The following is a 26,174-nucleotide window of genomic DNA, read 5'->3' as shown; positions in this document are numbered from 1 at the left end:
CATTGTCATACAAGAGCTTCCTGCTAGTTCTGTGATGAGTAGTATTGTTATGTCTGAATGGCTATCTCACCATAAATCTTCTCAACTTTACACATTCTAATGTACTATGATTTATGGTTAAAATTTAGATACGCATATTAATTACGTATATGGTTTAAAATTGAGTCGTATAATAATTAATCCAAAACCTGAAGTCCAATGGTAAACAATCTACCAAACATGTTTGGGATAACTTATAATCTAAAATTTCAACTGTTTCTTTAGAAAATAGTTCTTTTCAAAATAAGCTGGATGTTTTGGATCTAAGCTTAAATTTAGAAAAAAGTAGCCAATATGGTTTCCAGTCACAACTTCCGCATTGCACTATTGTAATTGTTGGAAGCTGGGTTATCAATGTTTTTCCCAAAAAAGAGATCAATAATATTTTATCGGCCAATAATAATAATTTGTTATAATATTAGATTTTATTAATAGAAGGAATTAAATTCACTTTTTTTTAATCATTCAATTCACCTTATATCACCCCGATCAATAAATTGAAATTGTATTTGCAAGATGAGTGGCCATGGTGGCATGGTCTTGTAATATTTATGTTAGGCTGTAAATCATGAAAGGCAAAGATTAGGGTGGGAAAGATAAACTCATTTCCCATCGTAGGAAAGAAAAATGTGATGTAACTGTTGTTGCTGAAGTCAAAAATAAAAAATGTGGTTGAACATCCTGATGCATGATAATGACTGACCTAAAAGGTTTATTCGTGGTATCTCGCACAAACTTCTCAGGATACAACATGAACGTCTTAGTAGAGCTGGTCGACGTCGTATTCAATTTTTTTTATTTTTTTAAGTCCAAACCAAAACCAGATTTACTATAACAAAATATATACAATTCATTTCGTTGGGCTAAGCAGTAAAGTAATAGAATATGAAGACAGAACCCCCAAAATTTGTAAAGACAAAATGCTGATAGCATTAGGCATCACCCCATAAAAGCAAGATAATTGGGTTGGTAATCTTCAGCGGTGTCTGTCGCTACATTCATTTTACTTTTTGTATTTTGATACTTACCATGAACTATACAACGACAAATGATCACAAATCAGAGTACCCACATTTCAAGTTCTATGATGAAACATTACTAAATATCCATTTTTTTTCATAGTAATAACACAATTGAAATATAAAATATTTAATCAATTGTCTCTGTAACAATTTACTACCTCTTCCTATCATAGTTTATTTTAAATCAGCAAGATCAGTTTCACGTTGTACAAAAGAACATGTTTTCTTAGTTAATTTTGATTCAACACATGTTTCACATTTCTTACTTTGTTTATCATGCATATTAATTAAACCTAATCGTTGCAATTTCATAACATACGTTGGATTCACATGTCCTAATCTAGCATGTCATATATAATACGAATCAATCAACTAAGTAGAAGAAGATACATTTTCATTAATCACTTTAGAAACATTGGGCACAAAGAAACCCTGATCACAATAACCATTCCCCACAAATACATTATTCTTAGTCATAACTGTCTTATCAAACTCAAAGGATATCTTTACCCCAACCTTTCCCAACAATGCTACAGAAACAAGGTTAACTCTGATAGAGAGAACATGTAGCACATCATTCAAAGCCATTGTTTTCCCATATGTGAGCTTGAGAAGAACTTTCCCCTTTCCTTGAACCAGAGTAGTTCTTGAATCACCAAGATAAACTTGTTTTTCTCTATCCCCCACAAGAGTGTAAGAGGTAAACATACTCTTATTAGCACAAATGTATTAGGTAGCCCCAAAGTCTACCATCCATTTGTTCACACCAGTGACAACATTTACCTGAGAAATGACTGCAATAATAATGTCATCTCCTTCAACCAGGTTAGCCCTAGGCTTAGGAGGGTTGTCATTTCTTCCAACTTTGTACCTACACTGAGGAGGAAAATGTTATGGCTTCCCACAAACAAAACATGCTCTCTTTTTCTTGAAAAACGGATTAGTTAGAAGCAAGAACACGTGGGATGGGATTAGAAGGAGCAACACGTGGGTTATTATATTTGTACATATTTTTGTTATTGTGATCAGTTTTGTTGGCATACCTCTTATGAAATAGTTTGTATTGTATCGTGTTTGTCTTGATAGACATTGTTTTGGTCCTTGCTGCAACACCTTCCTTCCTATTTGTATCTTCAATAATAATGTAGGGTTGGAAGCGTCAGCATTGTTGACAAGTTTTGCTGCTTCAGCCATGATATAAATCTTTTAGATTGTTGTTGCTAAAGTAAAAAATCATGAGCGCAGTTGAACTTCCTGAAGTGTGACAATCACTGACCTAAAAGGTTTATCCGCGGTATCTCATGCAAACCTTCCAGGATACAACACGAACGTCTTAGCAGAGCTAATGTTATAAAACTCACAAAGAAAAAATAAAATTGACCCAGGAGTAAAGAGGGAGAAGGCTTAATAGAGACAAACAGAAAACAAAGAGAAGCAAATAAGAAGCAAGGAAGAAACAAAGAAGTAAAGTAAAAGCCAAGAAGAAGTCAATGGCCTCGATTCCTTTTTAAATCATTTAAAAAAAAAAAACTGCGACCAACTTTTTTTTTATCACCAATAATGAGCCTATAATTGTCATTATCCCCTCTTAATTCCCACTTTTATTGACATTAATAGAAAAATTAAATTTCAAAATTTGAATTTAAATGTCATAACTTGTCCATTTAATTAAATATATTTTTTAAGAAAAATATTTTGAAATAATTATTAAAATTAGAACAGTAATATGGTATTAGATATAATCAATAGTTAAGACAAGTGAGGATTATAGTAGAAATGCTTGTATTAAATTAAATTTAAAAACATTATTTTTTTGTTCTTTCTCTCACATTTTATTTCTCTTTCTTTCAAATGCACAACATTATTTCTCTAGTCGCTGTGTCACCGGCAATAGACGATAATTGACAAATGTTTGTAAGGTTAGATAAAAATGTTAGTAATTTTTTGTTAGACAAAGATGTCAGTAAATTATTATGAACCAAAATGTCAATATGTTTTCATTGAATAAAAATGTCAATAAGTTATCATTATTGGATTAAAATGTCAATAATTTTTTATTAGACGTAAATATCAATAATTTTTTGTTGGACCTAAATATCAGTATATTTCTATTAGACTAATTTGTTAGACCCTAAATTTTGTTTCATTTAAGGGTAAAATATAATTTTAGGGTAAATTTCCTCCAAATTTTGAATTTTAATTTTTCAGGGACGAATTTGTCAGCGATTTACACTTTCAAGGACAAAAATAACTATTTATCCTTTTTATTAGTAACTCAAAAGATGTGTGACTCATTTAGCTTGAATTTGTGGAACTGATATACACTAAAAAATGGAAGGAATGAAAAGCTTTAATTGTAATTATATTTTGTAAGGTTATATTTTAAGGAAGAAAATATACCTGTGCATAAAAAAAATTGCCCTAAAAAAAGAAGAAAAACAAAACCAAATAATTTTAACAAATATACATTTATTATCATTTAGAATGTGAGCGTACTCATTTATGTCACGTAAACTAAAATGATAATTAAAAAGTTACAAAATTTAAAGATGAATTTAATATATAATTACTTTATAAATTTATTTCATCTTAAGTTTATTATACTTTCATTTGGAACTATATATATATATATATATATATATATATATATTGCTTTATTAAAAAAAAGTGATTTTTTAGATATTTAGTTTTAATATTTACGTATATATTATTTAATTTGTTTCAAAATTTACAATACTATAAAATACCCAAAGAAAAGTGTTTGATGACGATAATTGGAATTTTATTAGAAAAAGTCTCTTATTTAATGTTTAATATTTCAATTTTGTGTTAATTTTTTGAATATTTTATATAATCATATTAGTATATTTGTTTTACTAATAAATATTAGGGATCTAATAAATTAGTCTAATAAAAATATATTTGATATTTAAATTCAATAAAAAATTACTGATATTTGCGTTTAATAAAAAATTATTGACATTTTAGTTCAATAATGATAACTTATTAATATTTTTATTCAATAAAAACATATTAACGTTATGATCCAAAATAAAAATTATTAATATTTTCATAAAAAAATTACTGATATTTAGGCCCAATAAATTTTTTGAGCTTAGGGATTCCAGGTAGTAGGAGAAGATTTTCTAGTGAAAAATATCAAGCCACAAGGGGAATACGGCGTCATAATGAAGATCAAGAGCCTTGCAGCAGGAGGCTGCTCTTGACCATGAATGATGTCGATGGTACCCGTGAAACAACGGAGTAAACAAAAGAAGAAGAGAACATTACATTCTATTTTTTTTATTTTATTTTAATGTAAACATGTCTATCATAATCTTTATTTATTTTAACCATAGATTACATCTAACGAATTATATTACATCATATTTTTGTTTCCTACGGTAGAAAACGAGTTAAACTTTCTCACCCTAATCTTCTCGTAAATCATCATATATTGCTCTTTTTATTGGTGGAATTGTGGAAGTACGAAATTGGGTATCAACTATCTACCGCGGAAGTACCTCTGTTTCTGTAACTGTTTTTTGCCGGGTAGGTGGGTGGGTGGGTGGGGTCCAGAAGAGAGAAGCATCGAAACCTTAACTACTGTCTAAAAATAAAAACACAATTTAAAAGAGGATTTATTATTTTTATAGAGTGAGGATAAAATACATGAGTTTCTTGGGATCTGAGTATCAACATTCAACAGTCTCTGTCTATGGTTTTGATTTGTTGCCTCAGATACTGAACCGTTGACTTCACCTTTGCTAAAGCTTTCTGCTACCTTTCCTATGTTATGTTTGATTCCTGCCTTCTTTTTGAGTGTCCTCACTAATCGTTGAAAGATACTGAAAATAAAATGAAGATAAATGAACAACAAAATAAAATAAGATTTATATTTTTATATTTTATTTTAATTTAAATTTTTTATCTTAATTTATTTTATTTTCATTTCATTCCATCCTATCGAACCACCTTTACATCCCCTTCCAAACCATTGTCTTTTGGGAGGTAGAATTGGATAAATTAGGACCACCATGTGCTATGGGTATTGGACCAATTCATCAATATGCAACTAGAACAACATTTAATTTAATTAAAACTTAAAACTATATTGATTGCGTTAGTTACATGAGAAATCCTTTTGCTTCACCCTTGAAAAGTGTAAGACACAAGGAAACGAGTCTCACATATCACAGAGAACAATTATATTCATATTCAAAGTCTTAAGTTGTTAAACCACGTCCATTATAATAACTATGGATCAGAAAGCTTTCTCCATTCCCCTGATGTATTTCAGCTTAGCTACTCGAATCTATCGTCAGGTACAACAAAAGTCCTGATTCAGCAGAGAATATACTGCAGAAAATAAAGCCACAGTATAATTTTAATTATATCATTTGGTTTTCAATATCATGATAATATTTTTCAATTTGTGTAACAGTAACAGACATTCAGTAGGAAAATGTAACAATATAATGAATTTCTGGTGTCTGTATATAAAGAAAAGAAAAGAGTGACATTATGTATAAATATAAATTAAATTCTTAAATTAATCAAGATCTTGAAACATGGCACGGCGATCTCAGCAAATCTGTATTGCGGGTCAAGCCTTAGCCAACCGACAGATGATGTGGGAGTTCAAGTTTAGGAGTTTAATTAACTGTTTATTTTATTTTAATGTGAAAACTAAAACCGTCGAAAACTATTTGCATTTTTATTCTTATTGGCTAGGCGGAAGTATTATTGCCACGGATTTGTTACTGTTATTATAAAGACAGGATTTTTTTTTTAAAATAATTCTAAATATTTTCACAACATCTTTTTACTAGTTTTCTTATTTTTACAATATAAAGATATCAATGTTTCTTTTAATCTCTTTGAAACATTTAATAAATTTACTTTACCATCTTAGAGTTTAAAGTAATATAAATAAGAAAATATTGAGCTGTCAATTAATAAAAAATCTTAGTTGGTATGAATTTTAAAGTAATATAATAAAATTAATAAATTTTATCATGATTGAGTGATAATATAAAATTACATTAGCCTATTTTTTTTCATTTAATGCCTTTGTGTTAGAAGATTTATTTAGCAAAATTAATAGTAAGTCAAGAAGATCTAACTCAATTCATAGTTGTAAAATAAAATTAAAATAATTATCGGTAAGAATGAAGATTTTTTTTTGTTAACAAAAAAATTGTTTTAGTCTCACTCTTCTTTTCTTTCTTTTTGGTTAAAATATAATTTTTATTTTCTTATTTTATAAAATTTGTGCTTTTAGTCCAATCATTTTAAATATTTCATCTTTCGCTTTTAAAATGTTTATGATTTTAACTTCTCATTTTTTAATTGAGATATTTTATCTCTCACTTTTAAAAAATTCACAATTTTAATCCTTAATGTTAATTTATGTACTTTATAAACGTTGAGTGACAACTATTTGTTTATTATATACATGAAAAATATTTTTTTAAAATTAAACTTATAATTAAAAAATACACATTCAATGAGTTTGAAATTGATTAAGATTAAAATTATAGATTTTAATCGTGAAAAATAAAATATCTCAATTAAAATATAAAAAAAATAATATTACAATTTTTTAAAATAAAATAAAAAATTCTGAATTATAAAATAAAAAAACTAACATCACAAATTTTAAAAAAAAACCAAAATTATATTTTAGCGTTGGATTTCATTATTGTTTGCAAGTTGCAACACTAATCTAATATACGAGATCGTACAAAACGAAATGGGCCAAGATTTTAATCTTAATGTATTTATGGAATGGGCCTAAATGTCTGAACGGTGGTTCTACGAGACTGTAACCTTGTCAGTGGGCCCGCATCGCCACGTCATCGGCCTTCACAAATTAAACGCCGTGTCTCTTGTCTCCTCTCAAATTTCTCCCCTTTCCAACAACATCCAATAATTCAAGACACGCACGCATAACAATATCGTAAGTCACAACTACTAAATTAATTTAGGTGAGGCAAATATAATAAGGTGAGTATATTTACATTTTACAATGTGATTTTAATAAAAAAAACATCAATAACTTTTTACTAATCAGTATTTTAAGTACAATAGTAGTTAACAATATTTTTTAAATAAAAGAATTTAATTAAAATACAATAATAATGTAATTTTTTTATATTATTATCCAATTATAAATTATTATATATAATAAATTTATTAACTTTTATAATATTTATTTTAAAATTTATATTAAAGATGATTTATAATTAATGATTAGCATACAAATATTTAAGTTGGCACCGTATGATGATTTTTATGAATTAAATATTTATTTCAATATCAAACATTAATTACTAATATAAATTAATTAAAAAAATTCATTTTTATATCATCATCAATAATTAATAATCAACCTTAAGACCTAAAAATCGTGTCAATGTGAATACCAGTGGGGAGTGTTATTTCCTTAAAACAGATGATAATCAATACGTTAAAGCATTAATTAAGAAAATAAAAGGTAAAATATATTTTTATTAGAATGTATAAAATTGAGTTATTATGATATTTTTTTATATTTTCTTATAATCTTTTATATTAAATATTTTTTCTTTTAGTTTTTTAATTAATGTTAGAAAAACAATGTTAACCAGACTTTATTATTAATATAATTAAGAAGAAGAATGAAGCATAGGATCGATCCACGGACTAGGGGTGGAACAGTTAAGAAACCCGTGAGTCTCTTTGTCTCGTTGTCCGTGGCACCCAAGGCAGCTTTTTCACATTTCACATTTCAGAAATCACAACTTCACTCTCAGTCACATGCACAACACCCCCTTCCCAACAACACACCAAACACAACCCATGATCATTCATCTCTACGCCCCCAATTTTGCCCTTTCATTTATTTTTTTTATTTTATAGAAAAACCAACACACCCCACACTTTAATTTCATTTATTTACCATTCCCCTTCATCCACATGCCTTTCTTATTCTTAATATTTAATTTGGCCCATAACTTGTTAACCGGGCCATTATGTCTTAAAAAATTATTCTAACTTTATTGCCTTTTTACATTTATGATGATTCTTTTTGGGTTACTTTATTAGAGAAATGCTATCCTTTTCAATACACCAAGAAGTCGTTAATATGAGTAAATTTCAAGTGGACTGGAAATAAAAAAAATATTTGACACTAATAATACAATTATTTTAAAATATTTTTTAACATTTTATATTATTAGTTAAAATTTATTAAAAATAATATATTTTTTCCATTAAAATAATTGTATTGGGAAGAATGTTATTAATATATTTTTAGTGTATTATTGGTGTAAAGTATTAATGGAGTATTTTAATGATTAATAAAATATTTTTTTAACAGATTTAAGGTCAGTTCAACGTGATATATTGGTAGATTTTATGATTCATGATGATTCTATTTTAGAATGGTGATAAAAAATTTAAATAAAAAAGGCAGAGAAAAGCAAGGGGCATAATGGCCAGGACATGAAATGAAGGTGTTTGTCGTGATGGTCGACGTCGTATTCAAGAGTCTTTATGGCAAATAGGGTACTATGCCATGTGATGTATAGTTGCTTGCTACGAAATTGAGACCTTCCTCCTCAGCTCCTCTGATAATATAACCATGTAACGTTCAAATTCTACGCCAATCTCTGTCGCATTCTCTTTCCTCTTTCTTTTTTCCTTTTCCTTAGAAGAATCGAAAACATCTTCGAAAACCAAGCCATTATTAATGGCTGTCGACTCCTCCTTCCAGGTAACATTCTTAATCTTCTTCCTTACACCTCATTCTCGCTCTCAATTATGTCTCTAATTAATTCTAAGCTGCATTTTGCATTCGGAGTTCATTTTTTAGTACTTTTTCCGACATGTCGTTTAACCGAATCGGAATCTCAACTCGTGTCGTGTTTTTTTCCAACTTGCTTTGTTTTGCTGCTACTTACTAACTAACAAGTTGATGAAATCAACGTTTGTGCGAACTGTGGAACTACTTTCCAGCTTTGATGGAAAAAGAAAGGTTGAAAAAGTCTCAACGAGAGTCATGTGAGAAAGTGAAACCACACGATTTCGGTTCTAGCTTGCATTAATTACTTTACAGTTTGGAATTCAAGTTGATTTGTTATTTGTGGTTTGTGGTTTGTGAGGAGTCTTACTTATGATGCATAGATTGAGCTCTATTTTTGTTCAGATCGCGTTAGGTTCAAAGTTCTCGCTCTACAACAATTAACCGAAGAGTCACATTGTTTAATGCGTTCTTAATTGAGATTCAGTTGTTTTGTTTTGTTCTTCAAATTTACTTGTGGTTTGGTTGCAGAAAGAACATCAAATTCGGGAGTTTGTGGACGGGAGTGGAAACGTAGCTGTCGGTTTGAAGTTGCATAATAAACCAAGTAGTGATGACCTTAACCGACAGTTTCCTTTAGGTAATTGTACTAAATTAGATCACTTAATAATGTTGTATGTTGTAGAAATGCCTTTAGTTTTTATGGCTCTTTACACTGTTTTTTGTCTCCTCTTCAGAGATTCCGCCGATTCTGTTTGAAGAGACTTCACTTCCAGCTGGGTTGCACAGTTCACATGTTGGTTTTTTTTTTTTTTCTCATGTAGTGATCTACTGTTTTTATGGATTTTTCAATTAATTTCTTAATTTAGGGAACCTTTTGTGGCTGAATGATGGTAACTGGTATGGCAATGAGTCTATAATGGGGTTTATCTTCTTTAAGTATGTGTTTGGTGAGATTGGAGATTGGGGAAAACAACCTATGGAAGTTGACTTAGTTTCTTGGCATGCTGTTGCTTAGAAACCGAATCAATTTGTGACATTTGGCATTTCAATGTAGAGGGGGGCAGAGATGTCACCTTGTTATTTTGGAACATTTGGCTTAATTACTTTCCATTTGCTTTTGGCATTTTAGTCAACTTGTTATTTTGGATCAAATGGGAAATGCAAGTCACTGAAGCTCCCTTTCTCTAACTGTAAAAAGAAGGACCAAAGGGATAGATATAAACTCAAATCAAATATTTCTTTCAATATATTACACTATTACTGGCATTTCTTATTTGAATTTTGAACCACTTGACTGCTTTTATGCCATAAGTGGTTCTTTGGGAATAACTCAAAATGTGTTTTAAAAACTAATGCCCTTCCATTTCTTGCAGGCTCAAGATGTTTATAGTATTTCAGTGTTGCCTGAGGAAAATGAAAATGCAAATTGTGCTTCACCACTAGCTTTCTTGAGCATCTTAGAGGTTCCTAATCAAGTTAAAAACACAATGTGCTTAGATGCTCACATAAATTGTCAAAACTGCATTGATTTTCAAATGAAGAATGAGGATGTGTATTCCCAGTGCATAGTTGATATCCCTAGTGTCAATGGAAACTCAGTTTCACCTGAATCCTATGAAGAGGCAGTTGAAAGTTTTAAAACTGGGAACTCACCAACAGTAAGCCTTATAAACTCATCTTGACATTTGTTTTTTTAAGATATCAAATAACTAATGGCTTTAATTAACTGCGGATAAGGTACCCTTATAAACTCACACATCTTTGTGTGTGTGTGTGTGTGTGTTATGATATGAGGATTGATATTTTACAATATTGCAGAGTGTACTATGGAGAGAATCAAGTTTCAAAGGGGGAAAACTTATGCAGAGTCTGGTAAATGTGGGCAATCCGAGAGGTATGTCTGCTGTTCTTGGGAACCTTCATATTTTCAATTCAGATAACTTATGCATTTTTCTTTTACTGGATATGATTAGATGCTAGGGAGATAATGGTTTTCTGAGAGCAATCAGATTAGTTTTGAGCTGAAGGAAGTATTGTCCAATGAAATACAAACAGATGGCTTGACAAGAGAAATATATGCATGTAACATTTGGATAAATAGTTATATCCTCTCATGTAACAAGGAACAGAGAACCTGCTACTCTCTTTCATTCAAAAATCTAAACACAATTGAAAGTTGAAACATGTTTTTAGCCAATTTAATCATTCTGACTTATCCTGTAAATCAACTACAAGATTCCAGGTTTGCTTGTCACATCTCAAAAGCAAAGCAGTAAAATATAAGTGGGTTTTGTCTTGCATTGCCTTATGCAATTGAACAAACAACTGAAATACCCTAGTTATGAATTAGATAAGTTTGAAACAAGGAGGTATCACTCAAATTTCAAATTGTCCATCGTTATTCTTTTGCTTGCCATGGTTAATTACTTCAAGAAGCCTTCATAATCTGCTGTACTATATAATTTGATATTTCCTTATCTTTTATCTTACACCCATTTTGCCATGTTCAAACTACCAATTACTCCCTTGTAGCTGGACTCTCACTGTTACAATTTTGTGTTCTACAATTGAGTAGGTTGGTGATCTAGATGCATTAACTTTCAGATTTTGTACTTGAACAGATAAAGCAGTCTCTGAGAAGCTACATGATTTACCAAGTAACAGATGGAGAAGATATAAACGTGCTGCCTCATTTGATTCCAGAAAAGTTGCTCTTCTGTTTTCAATTTTGTAAGTTCTAGTATATTGAACAATAAAACTTGACATTTAGAATCACTGCTGTCCATATGGCCGGATGGATTTATCAAAATCTTAAATATGTGTCTTTCAGTCTTTATTATCATTTAATTAAAGGATTGCATTAACTAGACCTGTGAGCTTAGCGCTAACTAAAATATTTATTTTAGAAGAAAATGTTTAAGAAAAAAAATAATGCAGCCTGGTACACACTTTAATAAAATAAAACACAACTATATGCTAAGATAGATTAATTCAATGATAATTTTAATATATGATGACAAAATTAAGTTCATGTACTAAAATTTGTTAAATAGTATATCTGTTCTTATTTTGAATCTGCTTAATACTTTAGATATCTGAACATAGGAAAAAGCTCACAAAATCATTCCTAGTCAATGTTACTAGCACTAGGATGTTATTAACTTGGGTAAATTTATAAATCGTTTCTTGATGATTACATCCCTCTCTATAAATTCCTTTTTGACAAAGCCATCTTGAGCCATCATTGACAATACTCACCCTGTAATTAACCACTAGCACAAAGCCTCTCTGCCTCCATAAAGCTTTAAAGCACTCCTATTGCCCATGCTAAACATTAGGGGAGACAGGAGTCAAACATCAAGTTTTAGGTGTTATGTTTATGCATGACTTCAGAGCGACTGGTCTACTCAGTTGAGTCTTGAGTATCTGTGTTTTCCATCCTTCCAGGCTTTGATTTGTCATATAAAAATGCCTATAATATGGAAAGTAATGTACGTACTCATTTATCTAAGGACAGGATACCTTTAAGGCAACTATAGAAGGTGTATAACTGGCTTCCCTGTCTAATACAGCAATTCGTTATTTGTATTCAATGTACTTCTGTAAAACATTTGCTGAGCTCCAACTAGAGATCTTATGCTTTTTCTGAAATAATTACCAACTGATACTGATTTTCTCTGTTGTCTATCTTTGGAATTTTGTTTTTTAGTTGGGGCTTTTCTCATTCATTTGATATTTAACCATTCACTAAATTGATCAATTACCCTGCAGGTCAAGTTTCGGAACATTGGTATTGATATATCTGACATTGAGAGTCAGGCAGAGGGCTGATGGGTTTGCTCTTATTTGAAGTTCCAAAATCTGACACCTCCTGTCTTTAGATTTCCAAGCTTCTCTGTTTGTTTAATTTAAGCTTGCCCCTTGAATTGTAATAGAGCTCCTTGTGGTGTTGAAGATAGAATCTAGGAAATGTTATTTGGCACAAAATACAGTCGCATTTGTCTTAAAACTCCCTATGCTTATAAAATTATCTGCCAAAATCATATATCAGTTCAATCTAATGATTAAGCCGAGAGAGCCGAATTAAGACCATTAACTGGAAATGTACCGGACAAAGACAATTAGATGGAGTGAAGATGCAGGAGGGAATGAACGTTGTGGAGTGGTTGTGATATTATTTTTGTCATCCTTCAGAGTCAATTATTGAAGCCAGAAAGACAGAATAACTGATCTCATTGTGTGAAACCAAGATTCTGTCTAATACAATTGTATCTATGTTTATAGTTCAAAAAATTCTAGAACTTTGTCTGAATTGAACAGATCTAGATCTACATTTGTTATATAAGCAGTTTTGACAGGTCGAGTTTCTGCAATCAAGTATGACATCATTGTCTGAAAATGCTTCCAACAAAGCTCCAGTTTAAATCCTTTATCTTAACATCTAGTAAGTTAAAAAACGGTGATGCCTCCTTCACGTCATCCAGATCCGGTATACAATTTTTATACAACTATATAACCTGCAAGTGCATTCTTACATAAAGGGTCTAGCTCTATAGTAAATAAAATGAAACAAATGACTATCAATTTTATCTTACGTAAAAAACCATTACTGCAAAGTGGAAACCCCTCTCCCCCAACTAAACACTGTCGAGCATTTGTATGAAAGCATGTCTGCCTCAGCTGCATCTTTCATGACTGTGCTTAGTGAACAGACTTATATTGGCTCGTTATGAATAGCCTTTCTTTAGCAAGAACAACCTCCTCCTTGCTGCTCTGTCTGGGATGAATTCACGGTGGGTTTTAAATTTACATCAACCATGTCTTCCTGTTTTGTAGAAGAAAGTGTTTCCATCCCTGGCAAGGCTGCAGCAATCTTGCGAAATAAAGGCTGCAGTTTTGGATTCACATAAGACATAACACGAACATGATAAACTTATACAAATGCAAAAAATATGAAAGATAAACTTGTAAGAGATGAATGATCAATAATTTGAAATTCCTGCCTGTTAGACTTGAGATTGCATAACGAATGAACAGAATTTCATTTATAACAATTCTGGAATTAACCAGAATTTGAATTGAAGAATTGCTAACATAGGCTACTACCCTAACAAGGAGTTTCCTCCTTCAACACCGCATAAACAATGAAACACACATCTCCCCAACTACTATATTTTCCTATATCTATAAGACTATATTCCGCAAATAACTGCCAAGTGTAGAAAATAATTGTCTGTTTCTCCTAATACTAAACAATAATTGCCTCCACATGTAGAAAATAACTGCCTATTTCTCCTAATACTAAACAATAACTACCACATTTAGAAAATAACTGTCTATTAATTAATATAAAACAATAATTGCCACATTTTAAAATATGTGTCTGTCTCATACATAAATTATACCCCTACTAACTGCCTTTTATTTTTTCTGAAACAACAGCCTATTAGAATTTGACCTATCACATGTCCTGATATAAATGAAAAATACATGAGGTGACCAGGAGACTCGTTAATTTCACCTTAATATTGAAGCCTGCTTTTGCACTGGTTTCTATGAACATGATTCCACTCTCACGGGACTTGGCATCTCCTTCCTCTATAGAAACCTGTCTGTTTAAGTATCAAAATGACATTAGAAGTTGTAACGGAACTTTAAATAGTAACACCCCAATAGTTAAAATACAAATATGATGTGCAAACTAACTGGAAACCTCAATGCCCTATATTTTTTATTTATTTAAGTATATATAATATGTATTTTAGGATAACAACTTCAATGTACAATAATTTTAGCAAGTCAGTCTGAATTTTGAGTGCCATATAATCAATTTATTGACAAAATGATTATTGATATAACCAACCACTTCTAACAAAACTATTTAAGAATCCCTACACTTAAAAATAATCACTTTTAGTTATTGTACAAACATTTTTATATCCCTTTTGATTCCTGCCGTTACAAAATGACAATGACTAAAAGGTTTAACAATAGAGTGAATAAAAGAAATCTAAAAGTGCTTGTACAAGAATTAAAATGGATGATTTTTAAGTGTAAGATTAAAAGGTAAAATTTGTACAACGATCACATGATTTTTTTCCTTATTTAATTAACCAATTCAGTCATTAGCAACAAAAGGAGGCACGTTTTCCAATCGTCATAGTATCCAAATAGAACTTGAGCAATTATCAATTATTTTTTATGCCAAAATTTTGCAAAAACAAAACAAGAATAATTGCAAACAATATGGAAAGTCCCTTCTGACAATAGATAGAAAACAAATTCTATATATAAAAAAGTACTTGATGAAGATATCCAGTTAGCAAACTTGTTATTTTACTAATAATATAACCTTTAAGTAAAGGATTTTCATTGACCAGATTTACAAACTCATTGCTCACCTTTTTTCAACAAGATCAGTTTTATTCCCAACCAATACAATAATAACATCACTGCCTCGTTCTGTACGCACCTCCTCAATCCACTTGTTAGTGTTCAAAAATGATTGCCGGTCTGCATATTGTATGTTTCATAGTTTAAAATAAAATTTAGCACTAAGTACGTCTTGTTCCACAAGCAAACATAAAACATAGAGTGCATGAGAGAAAATACACACGGTCAGACAGAGTACAGATACCAATCTAAGAATGCATTCATATGCTACAAAATCTTTTCTCTGAGTATAACTAACAAATAACTCGGAAGAATTATGACATGAGAAAATCTCGGAAGATTCAGAAAGAACACAGCTAATTAGATAATGAAACTGACATTTAGAAAAAATGAAAAACCACTACACTCACTGGCTACATCATATACAATAACTGCAACAGAAGAATCTCTTATGTAGCTTGGAATGAGACTTCTAAACCTTTCTTGCCCTGCAGTATCCCTGTGAAGTTAAAATACGACACACTTTTAACATACAAAGAACGGTAAAAAAAATTGCCTACATAACAATGTGAAATCTAATATAACTTTTAAAATACAAAAAAACAAATATAAATAGATCTTGTGGTATGAGTTGAAGAGGAATATGGCCTACCAAAGCTGCAAACGAACTGTTCGATCTTCAAGGTACATTGTTTTTGACAAGAAGTCAATACCAATAGTAGCCTGAAATTTTGATGATCTAGAAATTTGTCAAGACCCTAGCAGGAAAAGGGGGAAGGGAGATCGTAAAGATTCAAATGCAAAACAAATTTACGAAGAAGATAATTTTTCATGTTAAGTTACTTTGTATGATAAGTTGATAACCATTGACTACAAATACAAAAAAGTATCATCACAAGATGACCGAATTTTCAAAAAATATAATTACCAAAAAACTCTATTCAATTATTCTAAAAAAAGTTATAATAGTTCAAACCCTGAAAATAATTTCACAATCACTAATACAAACTCTTCTTCCTACACACTTCACTAATTCAAACCTGATGGTATAGAAAAAGTATCTCTGAGAGATCATTGCAATGCAAACTATGATACCTATCTCCTCTGATCCTCCTAATTAAGAGCTGATCATTCGCAATAAACACGTCTGAAAAAATCACAGCAAAGATCATCGCAGACGGTGTTTATTTCCCAAACGAAACAAAATACAACAAATCACCAATCTATAACATGAACTTTCCACCTTTATTCTCAATTCACAACAGAACAATCACAAAAATGGCCAAACAACTCTCTAGTTCTGGCTCAGGTTGATCTACCTAAAGTAAAATCACACGAAACGAAACATATCTAACGTATAACGAAAACGCTTCATCTAATGGCGTCATGAGATGAAATAATTGATCAACGGACAAAATCAAAACCAAAACCAAAACCATAAGAGCATGATTGAAATGGAGTTAGTCAAATTGAAATTGATAATCGTTCAACGAAATCTTCGAATGATTAAAAATAAAAAAGAAAAAGAAAAAGGAGATCGGTAAAATAAAGACCTGATAGTTAGTGTCGAATTTGTCATACATGAAGCGAGTGATGATGCTGGTTTTGCCGACCGATTGATCGCCTAAGAAAACGAGCTTGTATTTGGCGAGAGGGGACACAGTCGCCATTTTTGTTGATCAGATCTGAACCTGAATCTCTCAAACTTTGAGGGAGCAACAAAAAATGAAGAGGGAGAGGAAATGTACACCAATTGCAATTTCAAAGTACAATGCCTTTTATACACGGGCATCAGAAAGCGCCAACCACCACGACTACTACAATCCATTCTTTGTATATCACCATTTTCGCCCCTACCTTCTTACAATTTACCCCTATTTTCTTCTCATTCATTGTTTTAAGTTTAACACATTTTAGAAAAGGGTAAAAGGGTCCTTTGTTATTACTTTTTATTTCTTTCTTTTTAAAGATTCAACCGATTCAATAGTTTTTTTAATATAATATATTAAACAATATTAAACAAAAAATAACATCATAGACACAAGTTTATAATTTAAAAATAAAATTTCACTTAAAAGTGTCATAAAATCATAACATAACAAAAATAAGTTATATATAAAAACAAATCTAATATGTCAAAATATTTAAGTTCAACAGATACAAATAAAATTCATTAGTAACTACAAGTCTCTCAAAAAAAGCAAATACAACTAAAAGTAATTGATATAACAAGTAACCACTGATATGTGCGTGGTTGAGGGGAAAGTAAAGGAAAAAAAAAGAGCTAAAACAATGTCCTTTTACCAATTTTTGTTAAAAAAAAATTATAGATTCGGCTGAACCAGTTGAACCCTTCTAACCCCCAATTTTTAGCGGTTTTAGTAGTTCATGGTCGATTCTTCCAATTCAATTAGCAACCAGTTTTTGGGGGTCAAACTGACCAGACAACCCACCATTGCTGGTTGAACTGGCTGATAATCATGTTTTAACCCTTTCTTAGAAACTAGATGTCATCAAATCATCATTAATATAATTTTTAAGATAATTATTATAAAAATTAAACAAATATATACTAATATAATAGTCTATAATTACATAATTAAATAATCTTAGACTATAGTTATATTACATTAAGTATGCATGTCCAATAAAATCACGTCAGTTTTTTTTTAATGCGGAAGCAGCTTCTCTTCTGTTGTGAATTTTGATGCGCATCTCATAAAATCAATGAAGAATCAAACATGCGAATAGCCATCAAAGTTTAAATACCTAAAGCCACTGAAGCTACAAATCAAGGCATTGAGCTTGTTGGTTAAGACCATGATGGATGTGTATCATAAGTTTAAATACCTGTTCCTTCAACGTGTAGAGCCGGGAAATGATATATTCCTTGTCACAGTCTCAAATATACGAAGCTGCATACTGGATCGCCAGAAGCTGTTTAGCATGTTTTTCTCAAGTGAAACCATAACTGAATTTCACACACTCAAATTCAAATGCCTTTACAAAATCAAAGTTGGTGACCGAAATAAGCAAAGGTGCAATTCACTGAATCAAGTTGCAAATTCTAGGCATAATTATTTCATGAGGGTGACGTAAGCCTTCTTGTAATCGGGTTTTCGATCAACAAGCCGCCACGCTTCTTCTTCTTGCCCTCCATATTGAGGGTTCGGACCTTTTCAACGTCGAAGCTGTAGAGGGATTCAAGGACGCGCTTAATCTCGATCTTCGTCACTGAAGGGCGATTTCTTGGATGTTGGTGAAGGTGTTGGGCATCAAAAGCTTTATGGGGAGGTTCGCCAACTGCACCATCCTTCTTCCCAATCTGCTTTCCATCCTCTCACAACATGATTTTGGCTACCAGAATCCAAAAGGTAAACAAAGCATTTTGAAAAGAGTGCAGGAAGTAACAACTTTCTTTTCTTTTGAAAAAATAAATAAAACAAAACAAACCTCTTGTTTTTATTAAGAAGAAAGAAAAAACTAACCTTAAATAATACTAATGCACTAATCCCAAAATTCACTGGTGTATCTTTTTTTATTTAATGTTTTCTTTACTTTTTGATAGCATATTGAGGTTAAGTGTATGTTTATACACACATTTAAAATGCATGAAATCAATTCATTTATTTGTATGATATGTACGTCTTTCTTATAAATATAAATATATATATATATATATATATATATATATATATATATATATATATATATATACTAATTTTTTTTTACATTAATAAGATTTTGAAAAAATCAATTCAGCCGTACAAAAGACAATACTATGATAACAATGAAGACAAGTATGAGATGTTGTCACCTTAGCTAAGTTATGAGCAACAACATTGACTTGTTTTCTAACAAAACCTAAATGAAAAGTTTGATTGCTCAACGAGGACTTCACAGTCAGATTCAAAGTATTAAGTAGGGGTATTGTTCATGAAGCATGCATACATCAGCTGCAAACTTTAAAGCTGACCACAATGCCCACGCTTCATCTTCCAGCACTGTAAGGCAAGGCTGATTTCAATCTGCCTTAGCCCTGATGAACGCTCCCGAACTATCCCTGATACACTGATCCCAGTTCAGTTCTTCATCTCAAAAAAGGAAGCATTTATATTGCACTTGAAAAGCTACCGTTGGAGGAGGCAACCATTGATCACGATTCTATGGTTGCGTGGGAATCTTCACAAGATAAATCTTGATAAAACATATCACCTTGTTGAGTGACAACAAAATAAGGTGTCATTTGTTGTCCCGAACCTTATCGTTCCTCTTATGCCAAATTGAATAACAACATTTATATGTACATCTTTTTAGAAACCATCAGTTATAGCTTTTACACTTTTTTTTTTTTTTACAAATTGAACATGATTTTTACACTTATTGACATTATATTTTTATTATGTTAATTAGGGTAATAATTAAAATAAATTGTCTAATATAAAATTATTTAAAAAATATTAAAACAATAACATAAATATAATAGAATGACATTTTTTTTCTTACGATAAAAGTCAATAAAAAAATTATTTATCAAATAATATACAAGTTTTTCAACTAATAAAAAAATTTAAAATTAATTGAAACAATTTATCGTACATAGCCTAGGTTTTATCTACCTTATATTGTTTTTTTATTTATTTATATAAGAACAAAACCAGATTCCAAATTGTGAATTCAATGAGGAATTACATTGAAGATATTATCGGTATAAAATAGATTGAATTTCTAGTAAAATGTGTGCAATATGATGATATCTCTTATTTGATTAAGAATCAATCCACACCACTCTTACAAATCTCGCTCATTGTTGAGAATTTGATCGATAATCAATTTGCAATCGGACTCAATAATGACATTGAATAAATTCTGCTTAATCACCCAAATTAACGAATGAAGGATGGCATTGACTTCACCCTCTCCAACTGTCATGTAACAGTTTTTGCTCTGTTTGTGACTTGGAGATTGAGATCTATGTGTATGTCACCCACTTAGCCGCTGTGGACCCACGATGCAAATGGTGTTATTTTAAAACCACTAGCATTTTATTAATGATATCTGTTATATTAATCATACCATTTAAAAATTATATCTCTAATGTTAATTTATTGTTTTATTAATGGAATAATTACCTTCCATCCCAGGTATTAGCCCCTCTCTTCAGCTCACAAATTTTGACTGGGACTAAAGAGCAAGGGACAACCTAAAAGGAATCCGGAGTGGAATCTGGTGCTGACAAGAACCCTGGTAGAAGATTCTTTCCTTCATCACTTATAAAAGGGAAAAAAATGCTTAAAGAAATGCTGAAAAATAAAAAATAAAAATATGAGAGAATCTTCTGACAACGTACGAGAAATAATAATAATAAAAAAAATTAATAAATAATATTAAAAAAGAAAAAAAAAAGGTCATTCACTGATACACGTGAGTAAATAAAATAAATACTGAAACCTATCACACTTTACCCTCTGTTGTGTTGTGTGTCTTCCCTTTTGTGTTCCAGTTTTTATTTTCAGCCGCCATGTGCGGAATCCTCGCAGTGTTGGGTTGCGTCGACAACTCTCAGGCCAAGCGCGCTCGCATCATCGAATTGTCTCGCAGGTCACACACATTTCTAATTTCTTTATCTCTCTGCATGGCTTCACCATTTTTTTTTTTATATATATTTCTGTTACTCATCATTTGTGCTTTCACTTTATGCAGCAAAAAAAAAAAAAACCCTTTTTTTCCCCACCATTTTACTTGTTTTCTTGGTTTAGTAAATTATATGTTGCTGCTTTTGAAGGATTAATTTAGTTAGTTTTTTTTTTTTTTTTCTGAATTGTGTGTGGTTGTGATGGAGTCGAAAAATGTAGGTTGCGGCATAGAGGTCCTGATTGGAGTGGCATAGATTGCTATGAGGATTGTTACCTAGCTCATCAACGCCTTGCTATTGTTGACCCTACTTCAGGGGACCAACCTTTGTACAACGAAGATAAGACTATTGTTGTCACTGTACGTATCTTTGTTCCACTATAAAATAATTATACATGTGCATTTGTTTTGGGAATATTCATTTCATTAAAAAATGCATTGTTTTTTTTTTTTCTCTTCTGGAAAGGGTTAAAGTGGATGCACTTGCATGAATGCTAATTTACATGCTTATAATCTCTAGTTTGGTCTATTACTTAGCCTGACGACAACCATGGTTTTAAATTTCGTCCGCGGTTGCGGTTGTGTTGTGGTGAGACAAAATACCTTGACATTGCGACGGAACACTATTTAAAACCATGCTGACAACCTAGCCAAATATGATATTTATGAAGTATTAGACCAAAAGCCTGGCGCTTGCATTGCTGAACATCGATGAGAATGCAGACATCAAAAGGCATTTGTATGTGCTATGCGGTCTTTTTAATTTTTGGATATCTGTTATTGTTGTTTTCACACTTTAATTTTCATGATATATATGCTGAACTAGTTTCTAGATATTTGGTTATCTTCATACCAGATGTTTCCTTGTTGAAACTGTGCCATTATTAGGTAAATGGGGAGATATACAATCACAAGCAATTGAGACAGAAACTGAGTTCCCATCAATTTCGAACTGGTAGTGATTGTGAAGTGATTGCCCATCTTGTAAGTGTTTGAGAATCAGCTAGATTTGGTAATCAATTTACTGTTTTCCCATAAATTATTAAAAAAAATTATTGTAATTTATCATGCCAGTATGAAGAATATGGAGAAGAATTTGTTAATATGCTGGATGGGATGTTTGCCTTTATTCTTCTTGATACCCGCGATAAAAGTTTTATTGCTGCTCGTGACGCTATTGGCATTACCCCTCTATACTTGGGTTGGGGTCATGATGGTATGTGGCTATACCTTCTGGCTGTTATAATATTTCACATTTTCACTTCAATCTGAATGGTGTCTCAGCCTCTCAAATAGAGCTAGCTATTTTTCAATCTAAGTAAATCCAAGAGAGGCATGAGTTTGTACATAGTGGATGTGGATATGCTTAACTGTAATTTTCATTAAAATGAGATATTTGTGTGCCATCCCAGTGGCTCCAAATCTTCAACAACTGAACACTCAGCTTTTGTAAGAACTCCTACAGAAATCTGAGTTTCAACTCATTACATTTTTTTTATACAGGTTTATGTATAGTCGTGTTTTTATAGTATAAATAACACTATCAAGAAATTTGATGTTGTTTACCCTCATTTTCACAGCACTTGGTTTTCTTAGCTCAAGGGAAGTACTAAAAATTGAACCCATTGTGCTAATTTCATAAGTTATGGCTAAATTCTCCATTGCGTATTTAAGTAACCATTAATATGACTTCATTATATCCTCCGGTTCTTCTTACACTTTGGAACATATTCTAGTTTTTCCATGGCAAGTAAATGGATGAAGCATCTCTTTCTCACCCTCACATACACACTCGTCTTTTTAATTCTGAACTTGAATAATTTTTTGATCGAAAATTTATATTGGCTTATTTACTTGGATATAAATTCTTATTTTCTGTAACTTGGTAATGTTGTTCTTTTCTATTTTTAATCACATGAACGGATCCGATATGTTATCTATGGAAGGCTGGTTTATTTGCAGGATCAACATGGTTTGCATCTGAAATGAAAGCTCTGAGTGATGATTGTGAGAGATTCATTGCTTTTCCTCCAGGGCATATATATTCCAGCAAACAGGGTATCAAAAATATCATTTATTATATTCTCTGTTTATGACTCTTGTAATTCCCTTGCTTTTTTTTTCTTTTGCATTTCAGATATTGTAACACTTTTACACTGTTAAAAAAATTTGCTATATTTGCAGGAGGATTAAGAAGGTGGTACAATCCACCGTGGTTTTCAGAGGATATTCCATCAACTCCCTATGATCCAATCCTTTTGCGTGAGACCTTTGAGAGGGTAAGCTACTATTGTGTTATTTTTCTACTTTCACCACCCAGAGCTGATTCTTCTCACTTCTGAAAATTCAGTTCTGCTGCAATTGCTTGAAAAATGATTCAGACTTTCAGCAGCTCTATGTGGAATTTTGAATGGTCTTATCTATGCCTATTATACTTATCTTATTTGCACGAAACTAAAACCATTAAATTTCCTTCGGTAACAGCTCTAGCAGAAGTCACTTGACACTAATTTTAGGAAAAATGCATGCTGTAACCAGGGGTTAAAAGACCAAAATGCACCCCGAAATAAAACTTAGGGTCCTTTTGAGGAAAGTATACTTAACAACCTCTGCATCATCACTATATATTGAATCTGACGTCCAAGTATATGTTGTAGAAGATGTATGGCTTGCATGCACTAAATTAGTTGATATGCTACATTGCTACTGATGTGAGGACAACCATAGCTCATAATTGGAGAATGGTCCTTTTATTTTCGGAGACTTCCTTTGGTGTAATAACAGAGTCAAATACTAACTGATGGCATGGTTGATTATCACAACATCTTTTTTAACGCGTTGCGTTGCTTGGTTTCACTGTGATATCATGCAGGCTGTAGTTAAGAGACTGATGACTGATGTACCTTTTGGAGTTCTTTTGTCTGGAGGATTGGACTCATCACTTGTTGCTTCTGTGGTCAATCGTTATTTGGCTGAATCTGAAACTGCTCGACAATGGGGATCACAGTTGCATACTTTCTGCATTGGTTTAAAGGTCAGAATTGAGTTGTGTTATCCTTCTTCAACGCAAGGAAGCTAGTATATTAGCTTTTATCTGCTTCAAGATCTGACATTTCCACCATTCAGGGTTCTCCTGACTTGAAAGCTGCAAAAGAGGTAGCAGATTATCTTGGTACTCGTCACCATGAACTTTATTTCACAGTTCAGGTGATCATCTCTCATTGTCTCTTCATTTTGTTTTTTTCTAATGAGTTTTTTACTGCCACTCAGAAGTAATCTTTTGTTTTTCTGTATTAGGAAGGTATAGATGCACTTGAAGAAGTCATTTACCATATTGAAACATATGATGTAACGACTATCAGAGCAAGTACGCCAATGTTTCTTATGTCCAGAAAAATTAAAGCCTTGGGAGTGAAAATGGTTCTTTCTGGAGAAGGTTCAGATGAAATATTTGGAGGTTACCTGTACTTTCACAAGGCACCTAACAAGAAAGAGCTTCATGAAGAAACATGTCAAAAAGTAATGCAATAATTGTTATGTAGTTCTGTTTGATTTAATTTATTTTGCAAAGTTTCATGTGCTTAAATTGTTATATTCTCTCCTTATCTCTTCATTCCTTTTGTGCCTTGCTTGTTTATTCAAGTTTTTTTTTATGGCTTTGATGATTTGACAGATTAAAGCTCTTCATCTTTATGACTGCCTGAGAGCCAATAAATCAACTGCAGCATGGGGTGTAGAGGCACGTGTACCATTCTTGGATAAAGAATTTATCAACGTAGCCATGAGTATAGATCCGGAGTGGAAAATGGTATAGATCCGGTGCTTATCCAATTAAACAAGTCTATGGACAATTCTAAGTTTTTATTATGTAAATTGATTTTACTGCTTTTTTTTTTAGTTAATCCCGTTGACTTCATTTTTAATCAATTTATGAAATTTATGACAAATTGCACAGATAAGGCCTGATCTTGGAAGGATAGAGAAGTGGGTGTTACGCAATGCATTTGATGATGATAAGAATCCATATTTACCGAAGGTTTGTATCAACCACTGCATCATGCTTATTTTTGTGTCTTGAAGGATTTCTGATCTAATTCTTGTTCTCTGTTTTTTCAGCACATATTGTACAGGCAGAAGGAACAGTTCAGTGATGGGGTTGGTTACAGCTGGATTGATGGCTTGAAGGATCACGCTAACAAACAAGTAGGTTTTAACTTGTGACGTTGATTTTTTATTTTTTTTAATGCAATGCCATAATTTCTAATTAACTGCATTTTGTTTTGTTTTGTTTTTTAATTTTTCTCTTGATAAAATGGCCAGGTCACAGATGCAACGATGATGGCTGCCAATTTTATTTACCCTGAAAACACTCCTACTACAAAAGAAGGATACCTCTACAGGACAATTTTTGAGAAGTTCTTTCCAAAGGTGGATTGTATAGTTTTTTTTATATTTTAAAAAACAATGAATAAATAATATTTGCACTTAGTCATCCAATCATATATTATTATATATGCTAATTTTGTTGACTTTTATAATAGTTACCTTGGAGGTCATATAATTGTAAAAAAATTGACACTGCAAGTGCATTGCATGCCTATATTTAAAGTCAACAATTATATGTTTTCATGTCATGTGTGCATTAGAACCTTGACCATGATGAACCTAAAGATAGAGTAGCCTTGTAATGTGCAAACAAATGGATTGACTTGTTTACAAATTAAAGTCCTTCCAAACCTCCTTCTGATTATGTTGAACCATTTTGACAGAATTCAGCAAAGGCAACAGTGCCTGGAGGTCCTAGTGTGGCATGCAGTACTGCAAAAGCTGTGGAATGGGATGCATCATGGTCCAAAAATCTTGATCCTTCTGGTCGTGCAGCGCTTGGTGTTCATGCAGCTGCATATGATGGTGCAGTGGATACAACCAAAAATGGACCCCTTTAAGGGCCCATAATACATTGTCAAGAAAAAAAAAGAATGTGTGCAACAAACTGTCAAGTGGGGATTTAAATTTCAAGTAGATGAAACTAATGAAAAGTGGAGTTGTTTTTATTTACAGGTTAAAATAATATGTAGGTCTTGAACTGTTTGGATTATTTTAAATAAATATCTATATTTAAAATTTTGTTATTAAGTCATTAAATTTTATTAGTTGATCACATTTCCATTAGAATTTTGAAAAATGTAGGGTCCCAATCGAAAACTTTCAAATAGATTAGAGATTATGTCAATTAAAAAAAATTTAACCCATCTTTCCTTATTCTTAATCAATACTAATGAATACGATCAAGGCAT

At 31.6% G+C, this 26,174-nt stretch overlaps 3 protein-coding genes across 4 annotated transcripts; 2 read left to right on the top strand and 1 right to left on the bottom strand.

Annotated features, from left to right (window-relative positions):
• Positions 1 to 8,613: 8,613 nt before the first annotated feature.
• Positions 8,614 to 13,162, top strand: LOC114382550. Of its 2 annotated transcripts, none has more exons than XM_028342054.1 (7): positions 8,614 to 8,820; positions 9,379 to 9,487; positions 9,585 to 9,643; positions 10,224 to 10,508; positions 10,669 to 10,744; positions 11,455 to 11,580; positions 12,622 to 13,162. In XM_028342054.1, exons 1-7 carry the CDS (start codon positions 8,797 to 8,799, stop codon positions 12,645 to 12,647), a joined length of 705 nt encoding a protein of 234 aa, XP_028197855.1. In that variant the 5' UTR covers positions 8,614 to 8,796; the 3' UTR covers positions 12,648 to 13,162. The 2 variants fall into 2 exon arrangements, with proteins under 2 accessions (XP_028197855.1, XP_028197854.1); XM_028342053.1 differs by having other exon boundaries at positions 8,618 to 8,820; positions 11,472 to 11,580.
• Positions 13,163 to 13,295: 133 nt separating this feature from the next.
• Positions 13,296 to 17,104, bottom strand: LOC114382551 (ras-related protein RABH1e-like). Its single transcript, XM_028342055.1, has 6 exons — positions 16,797 to 17,104; positions 15,896 to 15,966; positions 15,654 to 15,742; positions 15,252 to 15,363; positions 14,372 to 14,462; positions 13,296 to 13,738 (listed from the first exon to the last, which is right to left on the bottom strand). The coding sequence occupies exons 1-6, from the start codon at positions 16,911 to 16,913 to the stop codon at positions 13,595 to 13,597; spliced, it is 624 nt and encodes a 207-aa protein (XP_028197856.1). The 5' UTR covers positions 16,914 to 17,104; the 3' UTR covers positions 13,296 to 13,594.
• Positions 17,105 to 20,694: 3,590 nt separating this feature from the next.
• On the top strand, positions 20,695 to 26,013 carry LOC114381931 (asparagine synthetase [glutamine-hydrolyzing] 3). The gene is made up of 14 exons (XM_028341164.1): positions 20,695 to 20,844; positions 21,099 to 21,237; positions 21,766 to 21,861; positions 21,952 to 22,093; positions 22,840 to 22,935; positions 23,062 to 23,156; positions 23,750 to 23,911; positions 24,004 to 24,084; positions 24,175 to 24,396; positions 24,551 to 24,685; positions 24,833 to 24,913; positions 24,994 to 25,080; positions 25,198 to 25,305; positions 25,647 to 26,013. Exons 1-14 carry the CDS (start codon positions 20,765 to 20,767, stop codon positions 25,821 to 25,823), a joined length of 1,701 nt encoding a protein of 566 aa, XP_028196965.1. The 5' UTR covers positions 20,695 to 20,764; the 3' UTR covers positions 25,824 to 26,013.
• Positions 26,014 to 26,174: the final 161 nt, after the last annotated feature.

This window comes from Glycine soja, chromosome 13, assembly GCF_004193775.1.
Source record: "Glycine soja cultivar W05 chromosome 13, ASM419377v2, whole genome shotgun sequence".
Classification (NCBI taxonomy): Eukaryota; Viridiplantae; Streptophyta; class Magnoliopsida; order Fabales; family Fabaceae; genus Glycine; species Glycine soja.
Note: the sequence above shows the minus strand (reverse complement) of the source record. Positions and strands in the feature narration are given on the sequence as shown.

Excerpts from the sequence above, each read along its gene's own strand:
- LOC114382550 (XM_028342053.1), top strand. The coding sequence starts at position 8,797 with ATGGCTGTCGACTCCTCCTTCCAG. Across the intron at positions 9,488-9,584 it reads TAACCGACAGTTTCCTTTAG|AGATTCCGCCGATTCTGTTT; the intron begins GTAATTGTACTA and ends TCTCCTCTTCAG. Across the intron at positions 9,644-10,223 it reads CTGGGTTGCACAGTTCACAT|GCTCAAGATGTTTATAGTAT; the intron begins GTTGGTTTTTTT and ends CATTTCTTGCAG.
- LOC114381931 (XM_028341164.1), top strand. The coding sequence starts at position 20,765 with ATGTGCGGAATCCTCGCAGTGTTGGGTTGCGTCGACAACTCTCAGGCC. Across the intron at positions 22,094-22,839 it reads CTTGGGTTGGGGTCATGATG|GATCAACATGGTTTGCATCT; the intron begins GTATGTGGCTAT and ends GTTTATTTGCAG. Across the intron at positions 24,686-24,832 it reads TAGATCCGGAGTGGAAAATG|ATAAGGCCTGATCTTGGAAG; the intron begins GTATAGATCCGG and ends CAAATTGCACAG.
- LOC114382551 (XM_028342055.1), bottom strand. The coding sequence starts at position 16,913 with ATGGCGACTGTGTCCCCTCTCGCCAAATACAAGCTCGTTTTCTTAGGC. Across the intron at positions 15,967-16,796 it reads AATTCGACACTAACTATCAG|GCTACTATTGGTATTGACTT; the intron begins GTCTTTATTTTA and ends TCAAAATTTCAG. Across the intron at positions 13,739-14,371 it reads AAGCAGGCTTCAATATTAAG|CCTTTATTTCGCAAGATTGC; the intron begins GTGAAATTAACG and ends CCAAAACTGCAG.